Here is a 23160-nt window from a genome sequence, read left to right on the forward strand (position 1 = left end):
GGACTTTCTCCAAAGCCGCTTTCAATTTGCAGATTATTTCTGCTATAAAGCCCTCCAGGATATAAAATGAGTATCATAATATGTTTCATTTCTTTCCTATTCTGCAACATGCTTTAACACGCTTTCTGTCAGACAGCATAATTATTAGTAAAATTAATCCATAATGAAAATAAAAATCAATTGCATTTGGGCTCAAAATACTTTAAAAACAAAACCCACAGCCAAAAGCGATAGTAAATCTTGCTATTACATTGATGATAGTAACAATGTAACAACGTTAGATAACTTACATGGCTACTTTCAATGCTTGCTGGTGATAGAGTAATTATTTACACACCAGGGTACCCAATTTACGATATATTTTATGACAAAATTTCCCCCCAATAATGGTGGGAAGTCAAGCTCTGCTAATATTTTACTTTCCCACTGGGTTAATATTTGACCCAGTGAGAACTTCCTACCAGCGCATGCGCACACACGTACATATTGTTGTCAACAGAGATGGCGCTGCGCGAAGGAGCCCTGCGTTTAAACGTGCTGGTCAGAAGCCGTCATTTTTACAAGTTAACTTCACTGGGTGTTGGTGCCCGCTTGTTGACTGAGAAAGTGTCATCTAAACAAGTAAAGTCCAGTGCCCCAGAGACTGCGGCCGACCACTTAATCTACACACAAGAGCACTTTGCATTAAAGGAGTCCCTCAGAAAGGTATGCAGGACTGCTAACACCAGGAAGTTTTGAGACAACAACGAAAACAGCATGTTTTTAGCGAAGAGACAGTTGCAACAGCAGTGTTATTCTCCCTAACATGACCCTAAAATGAGCGCGGGGGGCAGTAAAGTAAAAGTAGGTGAGAGGTCAGTGCTAGCTTGCTCCTCCGCTAAGCTGCGTTGACGTCTCCTGTCTGCTCTTCATGCCCACACAAAGGAATCAGGCGCCAGTGTTTAGGTCCAGCTTTTTAGTGCTTGTTACCGCTACATTTGAAAAGTAGTTTTATTTTATGTGTCCGCAAATAATGCATGTTTTGAAGGACAGAAGAAGAACAAGACAGAACGCCAGGTTGGCTAAGGCTACTCTGTTTACAGTGACGAACACAGCCGCCGGGGTTGTGTCAAAAGGTGATTTCCGGTGTTTCCATGTGTTTTTTTTTTAAATGTCTAATATCTTTGCTCATGTTGGTAAATAGGTTGTAGTTAACAGGAATTACTAATAGGTTATATGTGTTATAAAGAAATAACTGTTTTTGCAATAAGCCACGTTCTTTTGCAAGAGACCGCGTTAATGTACCTACTTAGTGTTCTAGTGCAAGCAATACAGTCCTTTTTGGCCACTTGAAATATCTTTATAGAAATGTTATGTTGTACTTTTTGCAATTTCTGCTGCCCTCTTGGTCGATCTCTCTTGAAAAAAACATTTTTAATCTCAATGAGTGCTTTTACCTGGATAAGCAAAGGATATATGAAAGTCTCTTTGCTAAAAAAATGATTGCAGCTTCTACCTTGTGACCAGAAGTTGTTCATTGTTGCACAAATTGACTTGATATCATTCACAAACGACATGTTTGACAAATTATAGGCCAACAACTCATTTTCCATAGTTTAAATACTTGCAGAAGACTTTTGGCATATACAGTAAATTACTTTTTGGCACAACACCAGCTTGTATGGATTCATGACCTACCGTGCACTCCCACATCCTGCTAATTAATGTCAGCCATGCTCTCGCCAACATGCACAGCATGTTTATATGTGTCCGTTCAGATTTGTTATATTCAAGGAGCTGTTTAAGGAAACGGAAGGTTTTGATGTGCATGTTTATTTGTTAAATGAATAATCAGAAGCTGTGGTGTGGCGTGCTGGTGTGCACATTGATAAATATAAAACAATAAAGTAGTAAGAGCACATTTAAAAGTTATTTATATAGGATATTAGAGGTGAAGTCTATGTTTTTCACCATTAGCCCTCTTTGAAGGACAGTTATGACTGTGCTCTGACTTAAGTCACATTTGGGGTCACAATGAAACCATTGTTTGAGGGGACAAGTCCCCAAATGCCTGATATCAGTTGGTTTGTTGGTGGTTTATTTTTGTGTCTAGATAAATACTGATGGTGATTGGAGTAATGAGTGGGTCATGGCCTTCACATTAAACAGGTAATCAGGCCAATGTACTTTAGCCTAAACAGACCACATTTTTGTTTGTATCAAATAAATAGTTGGCTGGGAATCAAATAGTGCGTATCACTTATCTAGGAGCCAGAGCTGGTGTTCTTCCTCTGGCTATAGAGGCTGGCTGTCAGAATTAATCATTTAAGATTGTCATTTATGCTTATTTAATCATTTGTATGCTGATAAAGTATCCTATCCTTATTAGGTCTGATAAGAGTCTGTGTGCACTTGTGTACCATGAGATGAGCGGAAGCAGTCTCGACGTTATAGTTCCATTATAGCTTTTGAAACCACACTGTTCCATTTTCTTAAAAGTTCGAGAGTTCACACCTTTAAATATGTATTTGAGACATGACCTGTTGCAGGTCATGTCTTATAGTTTAGCAAGACGCTTACTTCTGCATACAGTTTAAGTTCATTGAAATTCGTATGTCTATGTATGGCTGGAAACACACACACACACACACACACACACACACACACACACACACACACACACACACACACACACACAATACAGACAGTGATGTTGCTTAAGAATACTTAAGAAAGTATTTGTAATTGCATATTCAAGAATGATTGCTTGCTGACAATAAAAAGTGATGTAGCCAATAGAGGTGGGAATCACCATACATCCCACGATACGATATTATCACAATACTTAACGCACGATGCGATATTATTGCAATTTTTTAAAATATTTTGCGATATTCAGATTCTGTACATAAAGGTAAACTTTATCAATATTCATTTTATCTAATATCAAAGTCTCACACTCAGTCTTTCTCTCATTTCAGTCAGTTTTATTGTTGACAAACTGAACGGTTTGTATTACAGTTTAGTCCCAATTTAACTGAATGCAACCATCTGGTACAATTATAGCTATTCTGAACTATGCAATATGAAAACTATGCAGCCCCTTCAGCAACTGAAGAATTTGAAAGTAAATTAAAACAAAATATAATTTTACATTAAATAAAAAAGTTTTAAACTTAATTAAAATAAAACATGTCTTAAATTAAAAGAAGTAAACTGTCATGTTTATTGCTGCCAAAAAACAAGTTAAACACATTTGGACAGTGAAGGAATGTCAGGATTCTTGCTCAGAAAAAGGATCAACATGCTCTGAGCACAAAAACCTTTTTTGTAACAAAATATTGATTTCTGCTGTCCCTGTATCGATACATTATTAGCAAACAAAATATCACGATACTACATAGTATCGATTTTTTCCCCCACCCCTAGTAGCCAAAGGAATCAGTTGAAGTTGGTTGAGTTCAGGTGAAGGAATCTTTTCCTCAACTTTGACTGACTAACCTCGCGAGCCACAAAGACAAAGAGCTCTGTCTTGCCTTGTTTTGTTGTGCAGTTAGTTGGTCTCGTGTTCCAGCGGGGTTTGTGCCTAGATAAACCCAACACTGGCATTTTCAGAATTATTATTGAGGTTGTTGAAAACTAACAGTCACAGCTGTGTGATGGGGGAGAATCTGTTTGTGAGTCCAGTTTTATATTTTCAGTGACAAGCCCCTGAAATATTCTCTTGTACAGAAGACCTGAACTTTGGATTGTTGATTTGATTTAGTTTGTTTCTATTTGCTAAGTTTGTCTAAAAGGCCAGGCAGAGAAGGTGAGATGGACTGTTTTGCTCTTTGCTTAAGCAAGGGTAGGTTGTAAATACACATTAAGTGAGGGTTTTACATTTTAACTGAGATAATTTAAAGGGCCTCGGGTGTCTTGGATTCATTTTGATGCCAATACAATTATGTATTGGCCTTCCTTATCAGAGATTTCTGGGTTTTTTGTCCCTTTGTTACAGTTTGTGCTTCCTGGCATTCAAAGCTTTGGGTTTTTAAGGGCCTAAATATTAGTAGCTCCAAATGATGGTATTAAAAAAAATGATAAGAACCATTAGTAATTAGTCTGACTCATTTATAATTTCTATTACTATAGTGACATTGGCAACAAAGTCTGAAAAAATAACAATAAGAGCTTAATTTAAGGCAAAGCTGTTGTAGTAAATAGAAGGAAGTTTATTGTCTGACTAAACCTTTTAAGGATGCCAGAAGGTCAAAAATAAAATAGTACTGGGAAAACTGGGAAGGGTTTATAAAAATTAAAAGGAAATACAGGACAATAAGTTGGAAGTGCTGGAAAGGGAACTCAAGGGGGAGCAGTTTATTAAAAGAGCCGTACTGTCTTTGTTTAGAGGTGTCAAACGGGGTTTTAGGAAATCCTTTTGTTACTGCTGAAGGTTAGACGCTCACAACGCCAATGTTTCCACAACTAATTTAATACGAGTGGGTTCGTTTACATCTTAGAATCTTGCCGGGAAATTAGTTTTCAGAATTAGAATGACTACATCTTCAGTGCCTGGAAGTTCAAGTGCTTTAACAGATAAAATTAGCAAAAAATTATAGGAAGAGACTACTCACATTGACCTGTCAGACGGGAATTTCTGACAGGTCAACAAATACAAATATTTCTGAGATATTACACAACAACAATGAAGGTGATTGGCCTGTAATGTCTTTTATTGTTTTATGTAAGAAGTAAGGCTTTTTTATTTTCTATTTTTGTCTTGTAAAATTGGTCAATTTTTACATTTATTTCCTATCTACGTGGTACTTTATATTGTAAGGTAATATTAATACAATATTAAACAGAAACACAAACAATCAGACAGCCTACTATAAGCAAGATCATGGCAAAAGTGTGGAGGAAAAACACCCTTTTAACAGGAAGAAACCCTGGCAGGCTCAGGGAGGGGCAGTGTCTGTTGAGACCTACTGGGAGAGAGATGGGACAAAAGGCACACTAATATAGGGCCTGTTTATTCAAGACCTTGTATGTAAGGAGAAAGATTTTAAATTGAATTCTGGATTTAACAGGGAGCCAATGAGAATGTCAGTATGGGAGAAATATGGTCTCTGTGATCTAATAAAAGAAGGCAAGTCCTTCATATTTGTTTAACATGTGCTCTGACAGACATATCCTGGTGAAAAAATGACTAATTCCTTAAAGTTCTACTGGAGGCCAAGGTGATGTCATCGAGAGTTAGTATCAGGTTAGTCACCATGTTTAGGATGTCTTTAGGACCCATTATAAAAACCCTTTTTTGTCTGAATTTGGAATTTGGATTTGATTTGTGTCATCTGGCTTCATATAGAGTCAAATATAGAGTGTCATCTGCATAGCAATGAACATATATTCAATGTCTTCTAATAATAATAATAAGCATTTGAAAAAAATGAAGGATAGAAATGGCATTATAATTAGCTGATACAGCTGGTTGAAGAAAAATGTTTACTTACAGTTACCTTAAAAGCCCGTGATACGTAGTCTGTTATTAATATATTTGATGTTTTGCATAGAGGATAATTTTACATTTTGCACTCTGAATATTAATTAAGCAGCAGAAAGATAGACAGATTGCTCATAGGCTTCAAGGTTTGTCACACTTAATCAAAGTAATTTGCCGGATGTATTGATAAGTTTTGAATTCATTATGATCAACAATAACAGTATTATGAAAATACAATGATTTTTTTGATATGGGCTGCATTGTATGTAGGGCTGCCACGATTAGTCGACTAGTCACGATTAGTCGACTATTAAAATCGTCGACGACTGTTTTAGTAGTCGACGCGTCGTTTGAAGCTTTGTAAGATCCCAAAAGACACAGGGATAAGTAGTAGTATTTAAGAGTGTAATAACGGACTGAAACAGAAGATGGCAGCACTGCATGTACAAGGATGCCAGCTGCCGTTAAACCCCGAAGAAGAAGAAGCTGTGTCCCAGAATTCATAGCGCGGCCCAGCGCAGTTGTCAACAATGGCGGCAGATAGTTGTTTTAATATTACTCTTATTATTCTTTCTGGGTCACAAAATAAAGTTTAGCATATTTTCAGGCGAGAATGTAGCTGTGTAAACCTCAAATATCTGCTCAGTTTATCAAGCCACATATTTTCAAAAGAGCTCTGACGTTTTCGGAGACGTCTGTTACCCACTAGCTCGATAGCTAGCCGGGGGCAAGGCTCACTAGAGCCCGTGAGAAGACCGGACTCCCGGCAAATGTTTTCAACCCACCGCCATCTTTCGCTACTCAGGTTAAACATGATATATAAGTCACTTAGATAACTTAAAAATGTTATTGTTTGGCTTTTTTTTAGTATTTTATTTGTACCTGAGTAAATCGGTTTGGCTGAGATTAAAGTTATATTTTTTACACAGTTGAATAAACGTCAAGCAGACAACTGATTATCAGAAGTGTGAGATGCTCGAGAATATACTCCGGTGTCCCGTTATATTTTAGATAGCAAGGAGCAGACGGCTGAGTTTATTAAACTTCACCGAAACAATCTGCAGATGTCATTAAAATTTAATAAACTATCATCTTGTCTTTATTTTTAGTTAGCACATACCTTAAACACTTCAAGCTGTAAGCTAATGATGGTTATATAAGAGTAGATGCATGCTGGTGCAATAATCTATACGTTTTATGTCCAATGGATGCATGATCTGATTAGTCGACTAATCGCAAAAATAATTGGTGACTAGTCGACTATCAAAAAAATCGTTTGTGGCAGCCCCAATTGTATGACATTCAATTATGATGTATGTCAAGGCGCAAGAAGAAAAAATACCCCTTCAGAAGGTCAAAAGCAAGAATGAGTCATCTGTTATTATTATTTTTGTTCCCATTTAATAATGAGTCAGGGATTTTCATGCACCTTCACCTCGTTTTTTTTTAAACTTCCATTGACTTTAGACTCTTTCAAGACTTTTTCTCCAAATTGGACATTTAGTAAGACTTTTTGTTGCAATGTTTGTGACCTGACCTAACTACATGTCAGGTCAGTGATGTGAAATTCTTCTGTTATGTTGCAAAGGGACTACACAATAACCTTCGTAAGAATTGGGTTGCTCCCAGATGACATTTATGTTTCCCTTTCCAGCGACAAATGGACACTCCCTTTCCCTCCGCAGGTTCTGAACGTTAAAAAGAACTAGTGCTTCCTTTTTTTAAATGTTGGTTCTTGTGTTGAAAAGTTCTGTAAGTGAGCCTTTTTTAAAAGAGTACAGCCGAGGTATGCGCACTGTATCAGTGTCAAAGGTATCGTCTGTTTTCTGTTCTGTACGGTGAAATGATGATGGTCGTGTTTTCTTTATTTCTCACCCAGAATGTTGCTTTTGGCTTGTTCAGTAGTTGGCAGGTTTGGGTTTGGGTGTTTTGGCAGCTGAGAATGACCGTGTGCGTGACTTTTTCCAATCCTGAAAAAAACAACAACTTCTGAACGCTTTAATACTGAACATTTAATCAAAGAAACACAAAGAAATAATCCAATAGTTTTGACTTCTCAGAGCTCAGTTTTATTGGCCGAGACTTGAATCTAATTATTCCCATTTCTACCTAATATGTCTTTTTTTTTAATCATTACTTTTTATTGGCTTTTTCCACCATACAGTACATAGCAGAGAAACAGTGAAGGAGCAAATAGTCATGGCTCTGTTGAAAACATGGCCCATTAAAGAAAGCTTATTAACAAATAGCAAGTGAAGATGCCTCATCAGAGTCATCAGAAAAGTTTTCAGAAGTTTTCTGATGACTCTGCGGTGGTTGGATGCATCAGCAGGGATGATGAGACAGAGTACCGGGCTGTGGTCGACTCCTTTGTCACGTGGTGTGAGCAGAATCATCTGCAGCTCAACGTGGCAAAGACCAAGGAACTGATCGTGGACTTCAGGAAGACCAGGAAACACTTGACCCCTGTTTCAATCCAGGGGGTCAGTGTTGACATTGTGGAGGACTATAAATACCTTGGAGTACACATTGACAATAAACTGGACTGGGCTAAAAACACCACAGCACTTTACAGGAAGGGCCAGAGTCGTCTCTATTTTTTGATGCGACTGAGGTCCTTCAACATCTGCCAGAAAATGCTGAGGATTTTCTATGAGTCTGTTGTGGCCAGTGCGATCCTCTATGCTGTTGCATGCTGGGGGAGCAGGCTGAGGGTCGCAGATGCCAACAGACTTAATAAACTGATCCGTAAGGCCAGCAATGTTGTAGGGATGGAGCTGGACTCCCTCAAGGTGGTGTCGGAGAGGCGGATGCTGTCCAAGATAAAGACAATGTTGGATAACACCTCCCACCCACTCCATGACATGCTGGTCAGTCACAGGAGCTCGTTCAGTGAGAGACTGAGATTACCGAAAAGCACCACTGAACGACACAGGAAATCATTCCTGCCTGTGGCCATCTCCCTGTACAACGCATCCACTTAACACACTGTTTGCTGCTACAACTACACATGTTTCTTTTCCAACTATTTATTTATAAGTGACTTATGTATGTATGTATGTATATATATATGTATATATTGTACTATTCTTAGTTAGCGTATTGTCTGTCTTGTCTTAATGTTGGTTTAAACTGGAGCACTGTAACAAAAAATAATTTCCCCCAGGGATCAATAAAGTATTCTGATTCTGATTCTGATTCTGATTCTCAGTGGATTTTTAGAAACATTAAAAAATGGACGGGTACAGTTACACCACATAAGTTTTTATTTTCTGTGTTTACGTGTTAATTGATTCGCTTGCCTGGCAGCACTTGATGCTGAGGTTATTTTGCAGAAGATGTTGATGTTCTGTTAGACCTGCTGTGTGAGGGAGAATTGTTTTAGAAACTGACAAACATGGTACCAGATGAACTGTAACCCACACTATGGATGTAGCTATTCTCTGGGAAGTATTTGAGTTCATTGGTGCTTCACCATCTGGGGACCACTTCCAGGTGCTTGAAATGAATCATGGCACCAGAGTTCAATGATTTCACAGTCTGCTTGAAAAACTAGGGTGCAACCTGGTCTATACTCACTACAGACACTTTGATGACTCAGAAAACACTGTTAGAGGACACTGCAGCTTTCATTTGGATTCAGGAGACAAAAGCAAAAGCTGCTCTCAGTGTTGATGGATATTATGTAAATTTGAGTTTCAAGATGACCACAAAACATTTGTTCTTCGCATATAAATCATTATTTAGTTAAGTTTAGTTTAAAAAAATAGCATGAAGCTAGGCTCACTTTTGTGTGTGTGTATGTATGTATATATATGATATGTTAGCATGTACCTCAACAAGTCATCATTTTACCTCTTAGATTATGAAAGTTGTCCCTTGACCACAGATGCAAGCTTTACAGCTTTTTCGTTCCACTCTAGAATCATAAAACATGCCACAGTCATCCTTCATTTTGAGGCAGCTGTATCCCGGGCTTTGTGGCTGAGTACATGGAGTGGCTGCTAACCCAAAAAGAATGCCATTGGTATGGGTTTCAGCACTGAGATTTAGTTTTGCATGCTGATCTAAATATTACTTTGGAGGTTTTTCCTGCAGTGCCAAGAACAAAATGATGGGGGAGAACACTGAGTCATTAAAATATTGGCATTCAGTGCATACTAAAGATCTGCACAATATTAGCTTCCAGCTGCATCAGTACAAAAGTGCTCAGCATAAGCCCTCAAAACGCAAGCGTGCACTGATAGCATATACATGTTGAGAATAGCAAATGCTTAAAATTCAAAGAAACAGATATAAAGATTTCATGTGCACCGTAAAGTAGAAGTACAGATACAACATCATACCTCTCTTCTGTGGTGTTTGTGCCATAGCTCATCGACCAGGAGATCAACCCTTACGTCGATCAATGGGAAGCAGAAGGGAAGTTTCCAGCCCACAAGCTCTTCAAGATCTTAGGAAATGCAGGATTTCTAGGAGTCAACAAACCAGTTGGTAAGACACCTAATATTTCTTTCGGGTAATGCAGTAAACCCTTCTAATATCAGTTTCTAGGATAGTGTCCAGTCCTCACTCGTGTTTTTTGTGAGGTTTGGCATGGAATGGCACATGAGTGAAATGAAACCATCTGCATTGTTGTTAGATCTCTTAGAGACTTGCAGTGTATTCTGGGATGGGTTCCAACACCTGTGATTTTGATAAACGACGAGTTTAATTATCTGGTGGGGTTCATGCATTGTTAGGAGGAGAGGGATAAGGAAAGGCTTTGTTTCATCAAAAGCCTCAGAAGCCTTTATTTTGGAGAAAGCTTGTTTTCTACGGCGAGATCTAAGCTATAATAGCCGTCGCACGAAGGTGCCAAATTTAGTGCAGCATTTTGCTTTTTTGTTGTGTCTTACACACGAGGGTATTTTTAGGAAATGAATAATAATAAAAAGATGAAAGAATGACTTTCTCTAAGCATGCAAAGTGCTAAAAAAAACAAACTGGCGTGGTTTTTACTTGCTTCCTATTTTCTTTATATTGACCTTAAAAGTATAAAGGCAATCGGTGCTCGGCTTATGTTTGCAATATGTGTATTTATTACACAAGAATGACTTTGGCAGTATTAGAGGGCATGTCGCGACGCAGACTTTTGTCCATTTATATTTCTTGCTCTTTCCCGTTGGTAATCCATGCAGACGTGAAGACTGATTAATCATCCAGGCCTCAGTCTACATGATAAATGCTGCTTGGTCAAGCTGTTTATCTTGCCATTGCAAAAACCCCATGATGAATTTGTAACATAGCTAACATTATCCCACAGCGCACTCCAAACCGAGGAATCCTCCGCCGTCTGCCCATTTTGACCATTTCTGCTTCAGCAAACATGCAGCACATCTCTTTCACAGCTGAATTCATGGTCCGTTTGCTTTTCTCTGCTTCTGACAGCCATTCATTATGAGTCGGGCTTACAAATGTTCCCACTGTGATGATGGGTGCTGGTGTCACAGCAGCATCCCACTACAGCTGTCTGAAACTGACTATCCTTTTTTCCAGATGTATATCCAGCTGGGTCGTCGCTGAGATGGTGGGAGGCAGTGAGAAATTTACAGTACAGGACCACGAAATGTGTGCGGTTCTATGTGTAATCCATTATGAATATGAAGCGAGACTTATGGGAAGTGTTTGATAATCAAAAGCAGATGTTTTATGTCTAGTGTATTGCATTACTCCCACAGTATAAGGTCAGTTTCTCTAAATTAATTAGCCACGTCTGGTCTTTTTTGGCATATTCGAGATCTCGTTCGTTTTCTGACATTTGACGGCGAATAGAAGAAAAGCATGTGAGCAACATTGTTGGACAGTGAGACGTTTGCACCACAAGCCTGTAGGTCAGAGAGAAGGGAGGGTGAGGGAATTAAAATGTGCTGACTACACAAGCATTAAGCATTAGTTGACAAGATTAGAGCGGAGAATCCTCGCAGTGAGAAGACACACTGTATGATCAGGTTGTAGATTAACTGCAATCACGTATGGTGCAAGAAACATGCTTAAGAGATGCCATTTGAAACTACAGCGTCAGCAACAGTCATTAAATGACAGTTGTTAAGGGCATCAAACTGGCATGGTCGAAAATGTATTCTTGCTGTGCAGCATATAGTTGGAGTGGTGCTAACATCAATATTGCTTTCTCCTGCAATAAAGAGAAAAGGATACTCCTGCCCAGTTTGTCTTACCACAGTGACTGCTTCATGACTCCTCGAGGTGCTGCAGAGAGTTAATTAAATTCAGAAATGATTAAAACTGAAAAAGCATGCTTAACTACGCACACTGTCACCACAACGCAGTGATTTTCTGCTTTTGTGTCATGTAAGGGGTATTAGCTCCTCATTTGCACAGACATCATGACGTATCATATAATTGTTTTCAGTCTGTGGAGTGTGCATCTCTTTAAAATCCCCCAGGAAACATGGCTGACATCTGTTTTCTGCACAAACAATGCATTTTACACCTTTACTCATTCGTCTTGCTGAATATCTTTTAATAATAACGGAAAAAAGATCAACGATTCCACTCTGTGAAAATGCATGCTGTCAGAAAAACTACAATAAGCTGCCGACTAATGAAGCAGACTCTCACACAGTTCTGTATTGTGTTAATTGATTCCGACGCTTGGATTACAGGAATGGGAAAAAGGGATTTAGGAGTCTGTTTAATTTAGATGTTATTCATCAAGTGAAAGAGAGACGTGTTTGCCCTTGATGAGAAAAGCGCTTAAGCTAAATACAGTGCAATACAACTCTTCAGAAGTACATAGCAAAGAGTCAGTCATTGCAAAAACATATATTTGTAGTAAAAATGTGAAAGTGTGTTGCGATCGGGCAGCTTGTTCCTCAATGCACGGGAACAAAACTCTGCACAGCAAACAACTGAAAGGTATCTTATGCGTAGTAAATATAAAGCAGTCACTAAAAGATTTGCATGAACTGTTGAAATGTTGTGACACCATTTTCGTTAGTTTTCCGCAGTTGGTGTTGACATTACAAACTGTAGGTTTTAAAGGGCTGTGCAGAAAAATGTCAAATCACTCTAACAGGAAGCCTAAAATAGGAATTAAAGAATATTATTTAAATGCAGTAGTGACAGTGGTAGCTTAACATTTAAGAAGCATTACACACTGTTGACTAAATAGATCTAAGGCAGGGCTTGAATCTCATATTCTCAGTTTTTTTAAAAATAGGAATCAATAAAAGCCATAAAGAAAATCCCCCCGTGTGCAGTCAGAAGACTTACTTTCTGCTCTTTCTCCCTGCACAAGGAAAGACATTTTAACCTTTCAAAACACGAGAACAAAAGTTTTCCCAAGGCAGCCACGTTGAGGAAGAAGAAGAGGATGACCCTTGGCTCACTGACTATTTTCCTTTTCCCTGACAGAGAGGTATCTGCTGACCGTACAGTGGAAATGGCCTTGTGTCCTGCCTGACAGATAGAACCTGGCAGCCCGTGCGTTTTCCCCTTCCACTGAGTGTTTTTCGTGCAGGATTTGAAAGGAGTAACCTTTCGGTGAGACTCGTATGTCCAGGGTGTTACTTTTCTCTCACTTTTTCTCTTCGCCTATACTTTGATGAATACCTTACAGAAGGTTTTTCTGTCCAGAAACATTAGCATAGTGGTTTTAATATGACGTGACACTGTAATGAGGACGATAATGATGCACGCGTTCGCGACTCGACAAAGCAGCACAGTGGCACCTGTGTCCATTGTAATAGTTATTACAGGACAGTATTGCAGAAGGGCTTATGATGGTGATTCATCTTTCCTATCCAGGGACAAGTGACCTGTTTTATTATCGGGTTCCTCATATCAATATTAAGTTCAGAGAAATAAAAGAAATAACAGTGTGTTACACCCATCATCGCTGCAGTGTCTCTGTGCTGCACCTTCAATCCCCAGATTCTTCATCCTTGTGTTTCTCCTTCACGTGGCGCTCCACCCTATGGGAGCCTATAGCGAGGAACATCTGCTTCCCTGAGCAGACATATGTGTATGGGTTTGACATTTGTGACAGGATTTTGCTTTGTTTTTCTTCTGCTTGCTTGTTCAACCAGACAGCCTGCTGTTTTGTTTAAAGTGGGATAAACCTCGGTGCTTCCCTTCGTTCACATTAACCGCTGCAGGGTTTCCAGGGCTCAGGGACTTATCTCTGCACAGCTGCACCTGTTTCCTCTTATTTTTGGCTCCCCCACTCCCTTGTTTGCTTGTCCCTATATATTTTCCCTTTTCTCTGTCCCAATTTATTTGACTCTTTCTGTTATTCGCTGTCCGTCTTCGACGTTCTGACAGACTGCGCTTTCCATTATTCCCCAACTAGTCTGGCAGGTGATATGAAACCACTTTTCTTGAGTTGCCAGCCTCTGTGTGGTAAATTCACTCATAATTATTCATTGTCAGTCAGTGCTGGTATCCATCATTCAGCGGCTGCTGTGCTGTATTTAGTAATGAGAAAACAGCATCGAACATTCACGAATGCTTAGTCTTCTTACATTTGACTGTCTGGTCATTATCATCAGGACATTTGTCCTAAACGAATAACTGTCAGGTTAAATCTGCTTGACCAGCATGATAATTGAGGGATTTTTTTAATTATTTATATATATTTTTGTACTGCAGAATGACAGTTTATCTTCATTGTGTTTTTTCTTTTGACAGGATTTGTTTGCCAAACCAAGCTGAGAGAAAATTCATTATAAATGCGGGTACATCAGCTTCCTGCTTCCATGAGTAACAGATAGAAATTGGTCCTTTCGCATTAAATATGTAATATAACACCAGGTGCTTCATTTTAATTGAGGATAAAAGGCAAAATAAAGATAAGGGATGGGTCTTGGTGAGGACAACTGACATAAATGTGTGTTTTAAACACGTTTATTATACAGCATTCAGCTCGATTACAGACCTTTGCTCTTTGGAAGTATCCCCACTGCCACAATGGAAGAAAATAGACATCAGTTTTTGGTTTCTTTACTTCTTTTTTGCAAATGGGTTGTTGAAGAGATCAAGATCCGATTAGAGATGGTAGTAGAACACATGAGCTACTGATCCCCCAGCAGTGCTTTTTACACATAATTACAGATAACACCGTTAATCATAACACCCTTTAATTAATCTGAGTGCATGCTCCAGTGCCAACAGATCACAATGTTATGTATGTATACCGGCGTATATTGCGCGTGCATGTGTGAGCGTGGTGATTTTAGAGATAGAGGATAGATGGAAGTGACACAGGAAAGGATTTGTAAGCCATTCTTTCTGCCTCTTTGTGCTTCGCAGTAAGGATCCACATTTGTTTTTCTTAAGTTTAAATGACTAAAATAGTGATACTCATGAATACACACAATGCGCTGAAGCGTTAAATGTGTTTTGTCTTGTGCAGAATATGGAGGCTTGGGCCTCGACTTCAGCTTCAGTGCAGCAGTGGCAGAGGAGCTGGGCAACATCCGCTGTGGAGGAATCCCCATGGCCATCGGGGTACAAACTGACATGACGACTCCGGCACTGGTCAGGTACAAGCCTGCAAACCTAGCGTCACATTCTCTGAATCCATTCTTACAACGAACGTTGGTGCTTTGCTTGCTTTTGTAACTAATTCCCTGCAGTGGGGAGGATGGTCACACGGGAACAGAGAAAATAAAACTCCTGTCAAAACTGTGGATAATATCGTAGTAACTTTTTGTCAATAATCTTTAGATCAAAGATAGAAAACACTTAGATTTATGGAAAAGTACATGAACTGTGTGAACGGCATTATTTTTTTTGATTTCTTTTAGTCAATCGTTCCTTCTTTTATGTAACATGTAAAACAGTTTTCTTATATTTTTACTATTATTAAACTAGTAAATACCTCTAGTGAGCAGCCATTGATCAGAGTTACACTCCCTAAGCTGTATGTTAATTAATATGCTTGGTAATACTTTGTTTTGCCCATTTGGTGTGAAGCAAACTGTTACCAAGCATACAGGACCTTGGCTTGTTACGTGATATCCCTTTACTTTAACTCTTGGTGACACAAGACAAAAATTCAGTGAAACAGACAGTCAGAGTCTCGGGAGCTTAATTAGAGGATCTACTCTCGCCTGCGATGAGGTTTAAGTAGTATAAAAGAGCTGCAGATGAGTGGGAGTGATACCGTGTGAGCTCACTCCCACTGGAGCTGTAATTGCCTCAAACATGGCAGTGTTTTTTTTAAAGCACACGATCTGCCACAGTTACACGAGTTTGACGAAACTCTCATTTGACACTGTCCTAAAAATACTGGTAGAAAATAAAACAACAGATGGAAAAACAAAGAGACGGCGTCACATAGTCATTGTGTGTTTGTGTTTGCAGGTTTGGTTCGGACGAGCTTAAGAAGGAGTTCCTCCTTCCCTCCATCAGTGGGGACAAAGTGGCCTGCCTTGGAGTGAGTGAGGTTGGAGCTGGCTCTGATGTTTCGAGTGCGTTTAATATTATATCTTCTTCTTCTCCAGTATCTTTAATTTCCACTAAGGGTTCATGTCTAGTCTTTTAATCTGAGGTTTCCATTTAAACCCCAGTTTTCTGAACACTCAACCACTTTTCAGGTATCAAGACCAAGGCAGTGAGGAAAGGTGATGAGTATGTGATCAATGGGGGAAAGATGTGGACCACCAACGGTACCCAGGCTGACTGGATGTGTCTCCTCGCCAACACCAGTGACGGGCCCCCACATAAGAACAAATCACTCATATGTCTACCCATGAACTTGCCAGGTAGGGTTAGTCGATTTGTTTTAGTTGGCAAAAGACATTTTCTGCAGAAATCCACTATCTGTGATTCATTTCCAAGTTCACGGTTGCGCCTGTTTTTGGAAAGCACATAGATTGTTTAATTTTGCGCCCTAAAACAACTTATTATATTGTATTGCATGTTGACGTTCTTTCTGTTTCCTGTCTGTTCCACCGTAGGAGTGCACATCGCCCGAAAGATTGATAAACTGGGTATGTGGTCATCTGACACAGCCGAAGTGTTTTTCGATGACGTTCACGTGCCCTGTAAGAATGTTATCGGCCAAGAAGGCATGGGCTTTACCTATCAGATGCTTCAGTTCCAGGAAGAGAGGCTTTGGGCAGTGGCCAATAGTAAGTGGACTTTACTCAGTGAAGCTTATCTTACTTATTACTCCAAGGATATGATGTCATCTAAAGTTTACTTTCACCCATTCTCCCCCACATCAGCCTCCTACGGATTTTACTGGAAGTTTGCGCAGTTTATGCTCTATTTCAGTTTCACGTTTAGTTTTCAGATAAATGAGGAGCTCAGGACACATAGTTCTAGTAATTTGTAAAGCAGTTGTTTGCTTTTGATTTGAATCAATGTTGCCTTGGGCAGAATGCGTAAGAAACTATTTGTGCTGTTTTTACTGGATCTGATGCTCATGTTAGCCTGTCTGGCTTGGTTGATCCAAACCAGAGTGTCTTCAGCAAAGGTAGATAACACATTTTAGCGGAGGTGTTAAAAATAATCCCGTGTCACCTCCAGTCTTGACCACTATGGACAACGTCATTCAGGAGACCATCCAGTACACACGGCAGAGGAAGATCTTCAAGCATCCCGTCCTTCATCACCAGGCAGTTCACTTCAGGTTGGCTGAGCTGCAGACAGAGGTCGAGCTGCTCCGCTCTCTCCTCTACCGTGCTACAGGTAGTTTCACTTAATAGACAACATAAAGCTACATGCTAATATTAGCTCAGTAATGTAGGCACCTGGGTGACTTTTAATTAGTCCTAAGTTCAGAGCAGTAGGATATATGGAAGACGCAGGAAATGTGATAGCTGTATGTTTGCATTACTAATAAGAAAACCTTGGACTAGTGTACCACAATGACATTTTATTATTATTTTATTTTAGAAACTGCACTCTGAAAGCATAAAGTACTGTGCAAAGGAGCTTTATTATGTTTGGCTTCAAGCAGCCAACTCCAAGAGTGAGTGAATCCCCATGGATGTCCACTGGAAAATGATCAGCTTACCAGCAGGAAAGAATATGATTAATGGCATTTTCTATAGAAGTGCTTAAACGATATGATATATAATAATATACCATTAAAGGTATCACAGTATTATTAAAGATTTTAATAAATGTAAGCACAGATATGATGTGACGTTTTCCTATTCATTTGCGTTTTAGCTTAATTTTGCATTCTGTTTATTAACGTGCTTATTTCCAATTTTAATATGCTAAGTAGTATTTTCTGTTTTGTATTTTCTTAACTGATTTTTTTAAATGTTTCTTTATGCATTTCTGAAAGACAAGTACGTGATGTCACAGTCAGATCCTGCCATCTTTTTTTTATGAAAGAAAGCTACTTTCATCTGCTCCCTACAAGGGCTCACCACAGAACCCAGAGCTCCACATACTTGATTTGGCAGGTTTTTACCCCGGATGTCCTTTGTGATGCAACCCCCCGAGAGATTTGTGCCTCCGCCTTGGAACGAACCAGACAAACCCAATTCCAAAAAAGTTTCTCAACTTTTTTTGGAATTGTGTTTGTATAATAGCAGGTTGAGAGTGCATGAAGCTTAGTGGACAGCAGTGGCTGCATTCTGGCACGTGCCCAGCTCTGCCAGAATGCAGTCCAAGTGCTTCACATGGCCATCTTTATAATACGAATGCATGTCTGCATCCGTGGGGTCGCTGTCCAAGCTCTTGTGATTTGTCTCTCAGTTTAAAACCCCCTCAGTGGCCAGTAGCTTTGGGTGAATTCATCAGACTGGGAACAGTTCAAGTCAAAATTTGCTTGCCCAGAAAGCAGAGCTCCCTGCGACTGTTTGGTGCAGGTGTTTAAGCGCACACACAGACACACAAATCCTTTTTTTTTTTAGACGCTGAAACAGGAGAAATCATGCGGCTCACACATGTTCCTCTAGAGGGTTCCTACAATAGAGGCACTGATCAGTTGCACTGGGAAAAGGCCTGAATGGGGCAAAACATTGAATCAGAGCCAGACGCATCTGAAACTGAAACACATTTGTTTTATTGTCTGTTTTCCTCTTTTCATTCTGTCCACCTGGACATTTTTTACACTCTTCCCGGCTCGTGGCTATCTTTTGTTTTCCCTCTGCAGCGCTGTATATTAAAGGCAACGATGTCACCAAGCTGGCATCCATGGCCAAATTAAAGGGGGGACGCCTTGCCAGAGAAGTGGGCGACAGCTGTCTCCAGTACTGGGGAGGGATGGGCTACACCAGTGATGTGCTAGTCAGCCGATTTTACAGGTAAGATGAAATGAGGCATGAGACACGCTCACTCTAACGTAACTAATCTGGATTTCCTTATTGTCATATCTGAAAATGATAAAAATGCAACGTAACCAGGTAGCCACAAGTTACTACTCTCTGCAAAACAGAAAAAAAATATTATATCTAACCCAAATCCATGACTCAGCAGCTACTGTATGCACTTTGTTAGGATATATTATTTCTACCAGCATTCAGTTTTGTTGCAGGTCTTTAATTAAGCCTTCTGATTAATGTATATTATTGTTTATTGTTTAAATATAATAGTTAATGTATATCATTTATGATTTAATGTGATTTCTTAATAATTAATGTTAAAATTGCAAACATGATTGGCTTCACTTTATTAATAATGCTTGAAAATTCTCGATGCATGCTCAATCATCCAGGTAAGGACATCCCAAAAATGATATTAAATCATTATGCAAATGTTCTGTTTATAAGGTCGGGGAAACCTGCAGTCAGCGGAGACTGAAGAAGTCCCTTGAATGAGTCACGAAACATTTCTCCCACTGAAAACGCTACAACCAGATGAACAGAAGCAACTTTTACGGACTGTTTGAAAACTTCTGAGGCCCCGTTCAGTTATTTAGTGCTTAATCAAGTAACACTTAGTTTCAGATTCCTAAGTCTTTGTTTTGCACGATGCTGACATCTAGTGACAGGGCAAATAATGCAACCGGATTGTGTAACCAAAAGTGACTGAACTTTGGGTCATTTAAATGACTTACATGCAGCTTCCTGTTTGTAATTGTGACAGAAAAAAACAAACAAGGAATTTTCCTTCTCTGCAGGGATTCCAGGTTAATGTCAATTGGTGCAGGAGCTGATGAGGTAATGCTGGGAATCATCTGCAAGTACATGGACACACTACCTGGCAAGTGATGTAATCAACGCTAACCCCAGTGGGAAAATCACTTCTGATTTGTGCACTTTGATCAGTTACTCAGATGAGGAGATTTTGCCTTTTTAACAATACTGTATGTGGTCATAAAGACATCCTCATACGGTCAATCACACAGAATAATGAAGCCCCCCCCCCCTTCCTTGTCTGTACACACGTGCAACAATGCAGTTTTGGTTGTATGTAATTTGTTACTTATGTAATTATTGTTTAGAATTAAGAAAAATAATGTTCTTTAATAAAAATTGTTTTATGTTTGAGATTTTCGCACTGAAGACATTTCAGCACATCCAACAGCATGAAGTTACACCAGCTAATCCAGAGCATAAAATTTGTTTATTTACATTAATATTTTTACAATAAAGATGAAACAATGACGTACACTACTGTCACACGTGTGGTCGTCTTATGACAATAGAATGTCATAATCTAGCGCATACACTAGATTATGCAGATCATTCTATAACTTGTTGAACAAGTTGAACTCAGCTGATTGCTGAGGATTACAGTTCTCGACACTGCCGTATCGTCTATAGTCATAAATCATGCTCTTCTCAATCCAGGTTAACTGGTCAGATATTAAGTATAAACACCGTAAATACTGATATTGTCTGCTTCATCTATGCATACAGTATGCACTACATTTCCTGTGATTATTGATTTTCTCAGACATTGTCCTAAACCACTTATACTTTTTAGTACTCCTTTAAAAAGCATTGGTAGGCCTTTCTACACTTTTTCTCGAGTCATTGTTTGAAAGCCTGACACTGTGGCACATATTAAAGTGTAATGACTTTAAAAAAAAAAAAAAAAAAAAAACCCACATCCCTGCCTTTTCTCTTTATTATCCTGGTCTGGTTCAGATGTGTCATTGAAGCACAAACTGGAAGAGCAAAGTCCAATAAGATCCTCCTATCACCTCAACCTGATAAACCAGTACAGGACAAAGAAGACGAAAAAGCAGAAGAGCAGCATGTAGCACAGCAGTTTGGTCTGACTGCCCCGGGACAGCTTCTTGACTCTGCCGATGGTGGCACCAAGCAGGCCGCCCGTGGAGTCAAAGTCTGTGTCCTAAAGTGAGATGCAGAGAAGAAAAGTGGTAAATAGACTGATTCTTATATAGCACCTTTCTACTCTTGAGTATTCAATGCCAGGTAGGGTTAGTCGATTTGTTATCGACATTTTCTGCCATCTAACACAATATGCGAAATCCACCCATTCACACAAGCACTTTCTTCTATGATTTCAAGTGCTTACAAACCAACATTCACAAACATTCATACTCCAATGGATGGGTCAGAATGATGCATTAACTTAGGGTTAATATCTTGTCCAAGGATATTTGGCATGCTGACCAGGGGGAGCCAGGGATCAAGCCACCAACCTTCTGATTAGTAGATGACCTGCTCCACCTCCTGAGCTACAGCCACCCTGACTACATGATTACAGAAGTCCAGCGGAGAACAATATCCAAGTGCTAGGAGACATTTCTGAAGTTTACAGTGATGGTATCTGAATCATTTACTCAAATTCTTTAGTTTTGAGGGGTTTCTTAGTGACTTCTGACCAATAAGTCAAACCGAGTAGTGCGGTGCTCTGAACAGATAATTGGAGGTGAGCTTCCCTCCCTCCAAGACATCTACAGGAAGCGCTGCCTGAGGAAAGCGGGGAGGATCATCAAGGACTCCAGTCACCCCAGCCATAAACTGTTCAGACTACTTCCATCAGGAAGGAGGTTCTGCAGCATCCGGTCCCGTACCAGCAGACTGAGAGACAGCTTCTTCCACCAGGCCATCAGACTGCTGAACACGTCATAGACACCTCACCTTCACTACTGGAACTTTAACATTATGCACTCCATACTGTACAGTAATGCCACATTTTTGCACATGTCTCAACTTTGTATATTTTTATATATTTTATTTATTGTTTACTCTATTTAATTTGTAAAATATGTGTACACACACACACACACACACACGTAGAAAAATATTTAGTATACACATCCAGGAATACATATACTATTATATATTGTACATATATTTATTAGTTTCAGATGTAGCCATTCTTGTATTTTGCTTGTTTACATTATTGTATTTTGCACAACTCTGTTGCTTGTGAAGCTCGCACACAAGAATTTCACTCACATGTGCTGTACCAATGTACCTGCACATGTGATGTGATAATAAAAGTGATTTGATTTGACAACATAAAACAACACATAAAGCAGAAAAAAATAGCTCCCTACCAACCTCAGACAACACTAAATGTTGCTTCTTTTTTATTTATTTTTTGCTGTAGCAGCAAGTGGTCCAGCGTACTCCAAAGTAAAACTCACCATATCGTCCAGCATTGTGTTCTGGTATTTGACTTCTGTGCCAATGTCAATGGAGAGCTGTAAAAATCAATTCATTATGATTACGTGACTTGTAAAACACAGTAATTGAAGAAATTAGGTTACATTTTGAGTACATACAGAAACCGTTGAGTCATTTATATTAAACTCTTTGCTGCAATATTTACTGACTGTTAAACATAACAACAAAACGCTCGTAATCAGCAGTTACTTACACTTTTTAAAGCGTTGACTTTAGCCCTGAGTCCCTCCTGTAGGTGTTCATTTTCTTCCTCGTATACACTATATCCACTAGCCACATAGTTCCCAGAGCCTCCTTCACCTGTATTAAAATACATTAAGCATTAATGAAGCGTTCGTGAACAACAGAGTACTCAGAGTACCAAACAACAAACATTTGTTAACATAAGCTAGCTTTAGTTAGCAACAAATGCTACGTATGAGAAAAGAGAAGCTTTGGTTTAATTGTTTGTTTCTTACCCAGTCCGGCGCGCCTCATTTTGACCCGACCGAAGCTAACACTGTCCAATGGTTTATGTTAAAAGACAAAATAAGAAGGAAGTTCGACTTCTGATTGATCCGGTAACTGTAGCACGTCTGCTCACAACACAAACGCCACGACACCCTACGGCGGCCGACGAGGACAAATGGAGAAAAACGAGTAAAAAGGAAAACCGTATGTGAGCTTGTATATGAGCTTCAAATATAATTACTATTAAATCAGTTTCAAAAATATATATATAAATTGCTCATTATGTAATGTATGTATGCCTTGTGCAACCCTGTTACTGTCATACTGAATATCCATTCAGTTTCAATACATTACAATAATAATTAATTTAGATTAATTTATGCAACTTTCAAAATCTACCTTAACTTTTCAAGGTGTGACAAATAAATACTCAGGAAAAATAACATGTTGTTTAATAATATTTATATGTTTGTGATGTTTTTTTCTATACATTTCTTTTATGTACAGTGTTGCAAATCACTGTTAGTTGGCAGTTGAAATGGAATATAAATGTAGTAAATGTAGTGTAATTGTTAGAGTGACACTCAATCTTATAAGAAAACATTGGAAAAATACAAAATATGTCATAGAGGTCTGACCTTTATACTATACATGGTGTTAGTAATTGCC

The 23160-nt window shown here is 39.1% G+C and overlaps 2 protein-coding genes across 2 annotated transcripts; one reads left to right on the plus strand and one right to left on the minus strand.

Annotated features, from left to right (window-relative positions):
• The first annotated feature begins 480 nt into the window (after positions 1-480).
• LOC146683298 (putative acyl-CoA dehydrogenase 6) lies at positions 481-20046 on the plus strand. Its single transcript, XM_085446104.1, has 9 exons — positions 481-705; positions 9838-9958; positions 14880-15009; positions 15833-15939; positions 16066-16233; positions 16429-16602; positions 17003-17164; positions 18588-18738; positions 19554-20046. The coding sequence occupies exons 1-9, from the start codon at positions 502-504 to the stop codon at positions 19642-19644; spliced, it is 1308 nt and encodes a 435-aa protein (XP_085302230.1). The 5' UTR covers positions 481-501; the 3' UTR covers positions 19645-20046.
• Positions 19981-22672, minus strand: bet1 (Bet1 golgi vesicular membrane trafficking protein). Its single transcript, XM_085446105.1, has 4 exons — positions 22500-22672; positions 22235-22341; positions 22002-22058; positions 19981-20734 (listed from the first exon to the last, which is right to left on the minus strand). The coding sequence occupies exons 1-4, from the start codon at positions 22516-22518 to the stop codon at positions 20579-20581; spliced, it is 339 nt and encodes a 112-aa protein (XP_085302231.1). The 5' UTR covers positions 22519-22672; the 3' UTR covers positions 19981-20578.
• Positions 22673-23160: the final 488 nt, after the last annotated feature.

Source organism: Copadichromis virginalis, linkage group LG22 (assembly GCF_057382275.1).
Source record: "Copadichromis virginalis isolate Kocher_CV1m ecotype Utaka linkage group LG22, C_Virginalis_male_GT1.1, whole genome shotgun sequence".
In the NCBI taxonomy this organism is placed as follows: domain Eukaryota; kingdom Metazoa; phylum Chordata; class Actinopteri; order Cichliformes; family Cichlidae; genus Copadichromis; species Copadichromis virginalis.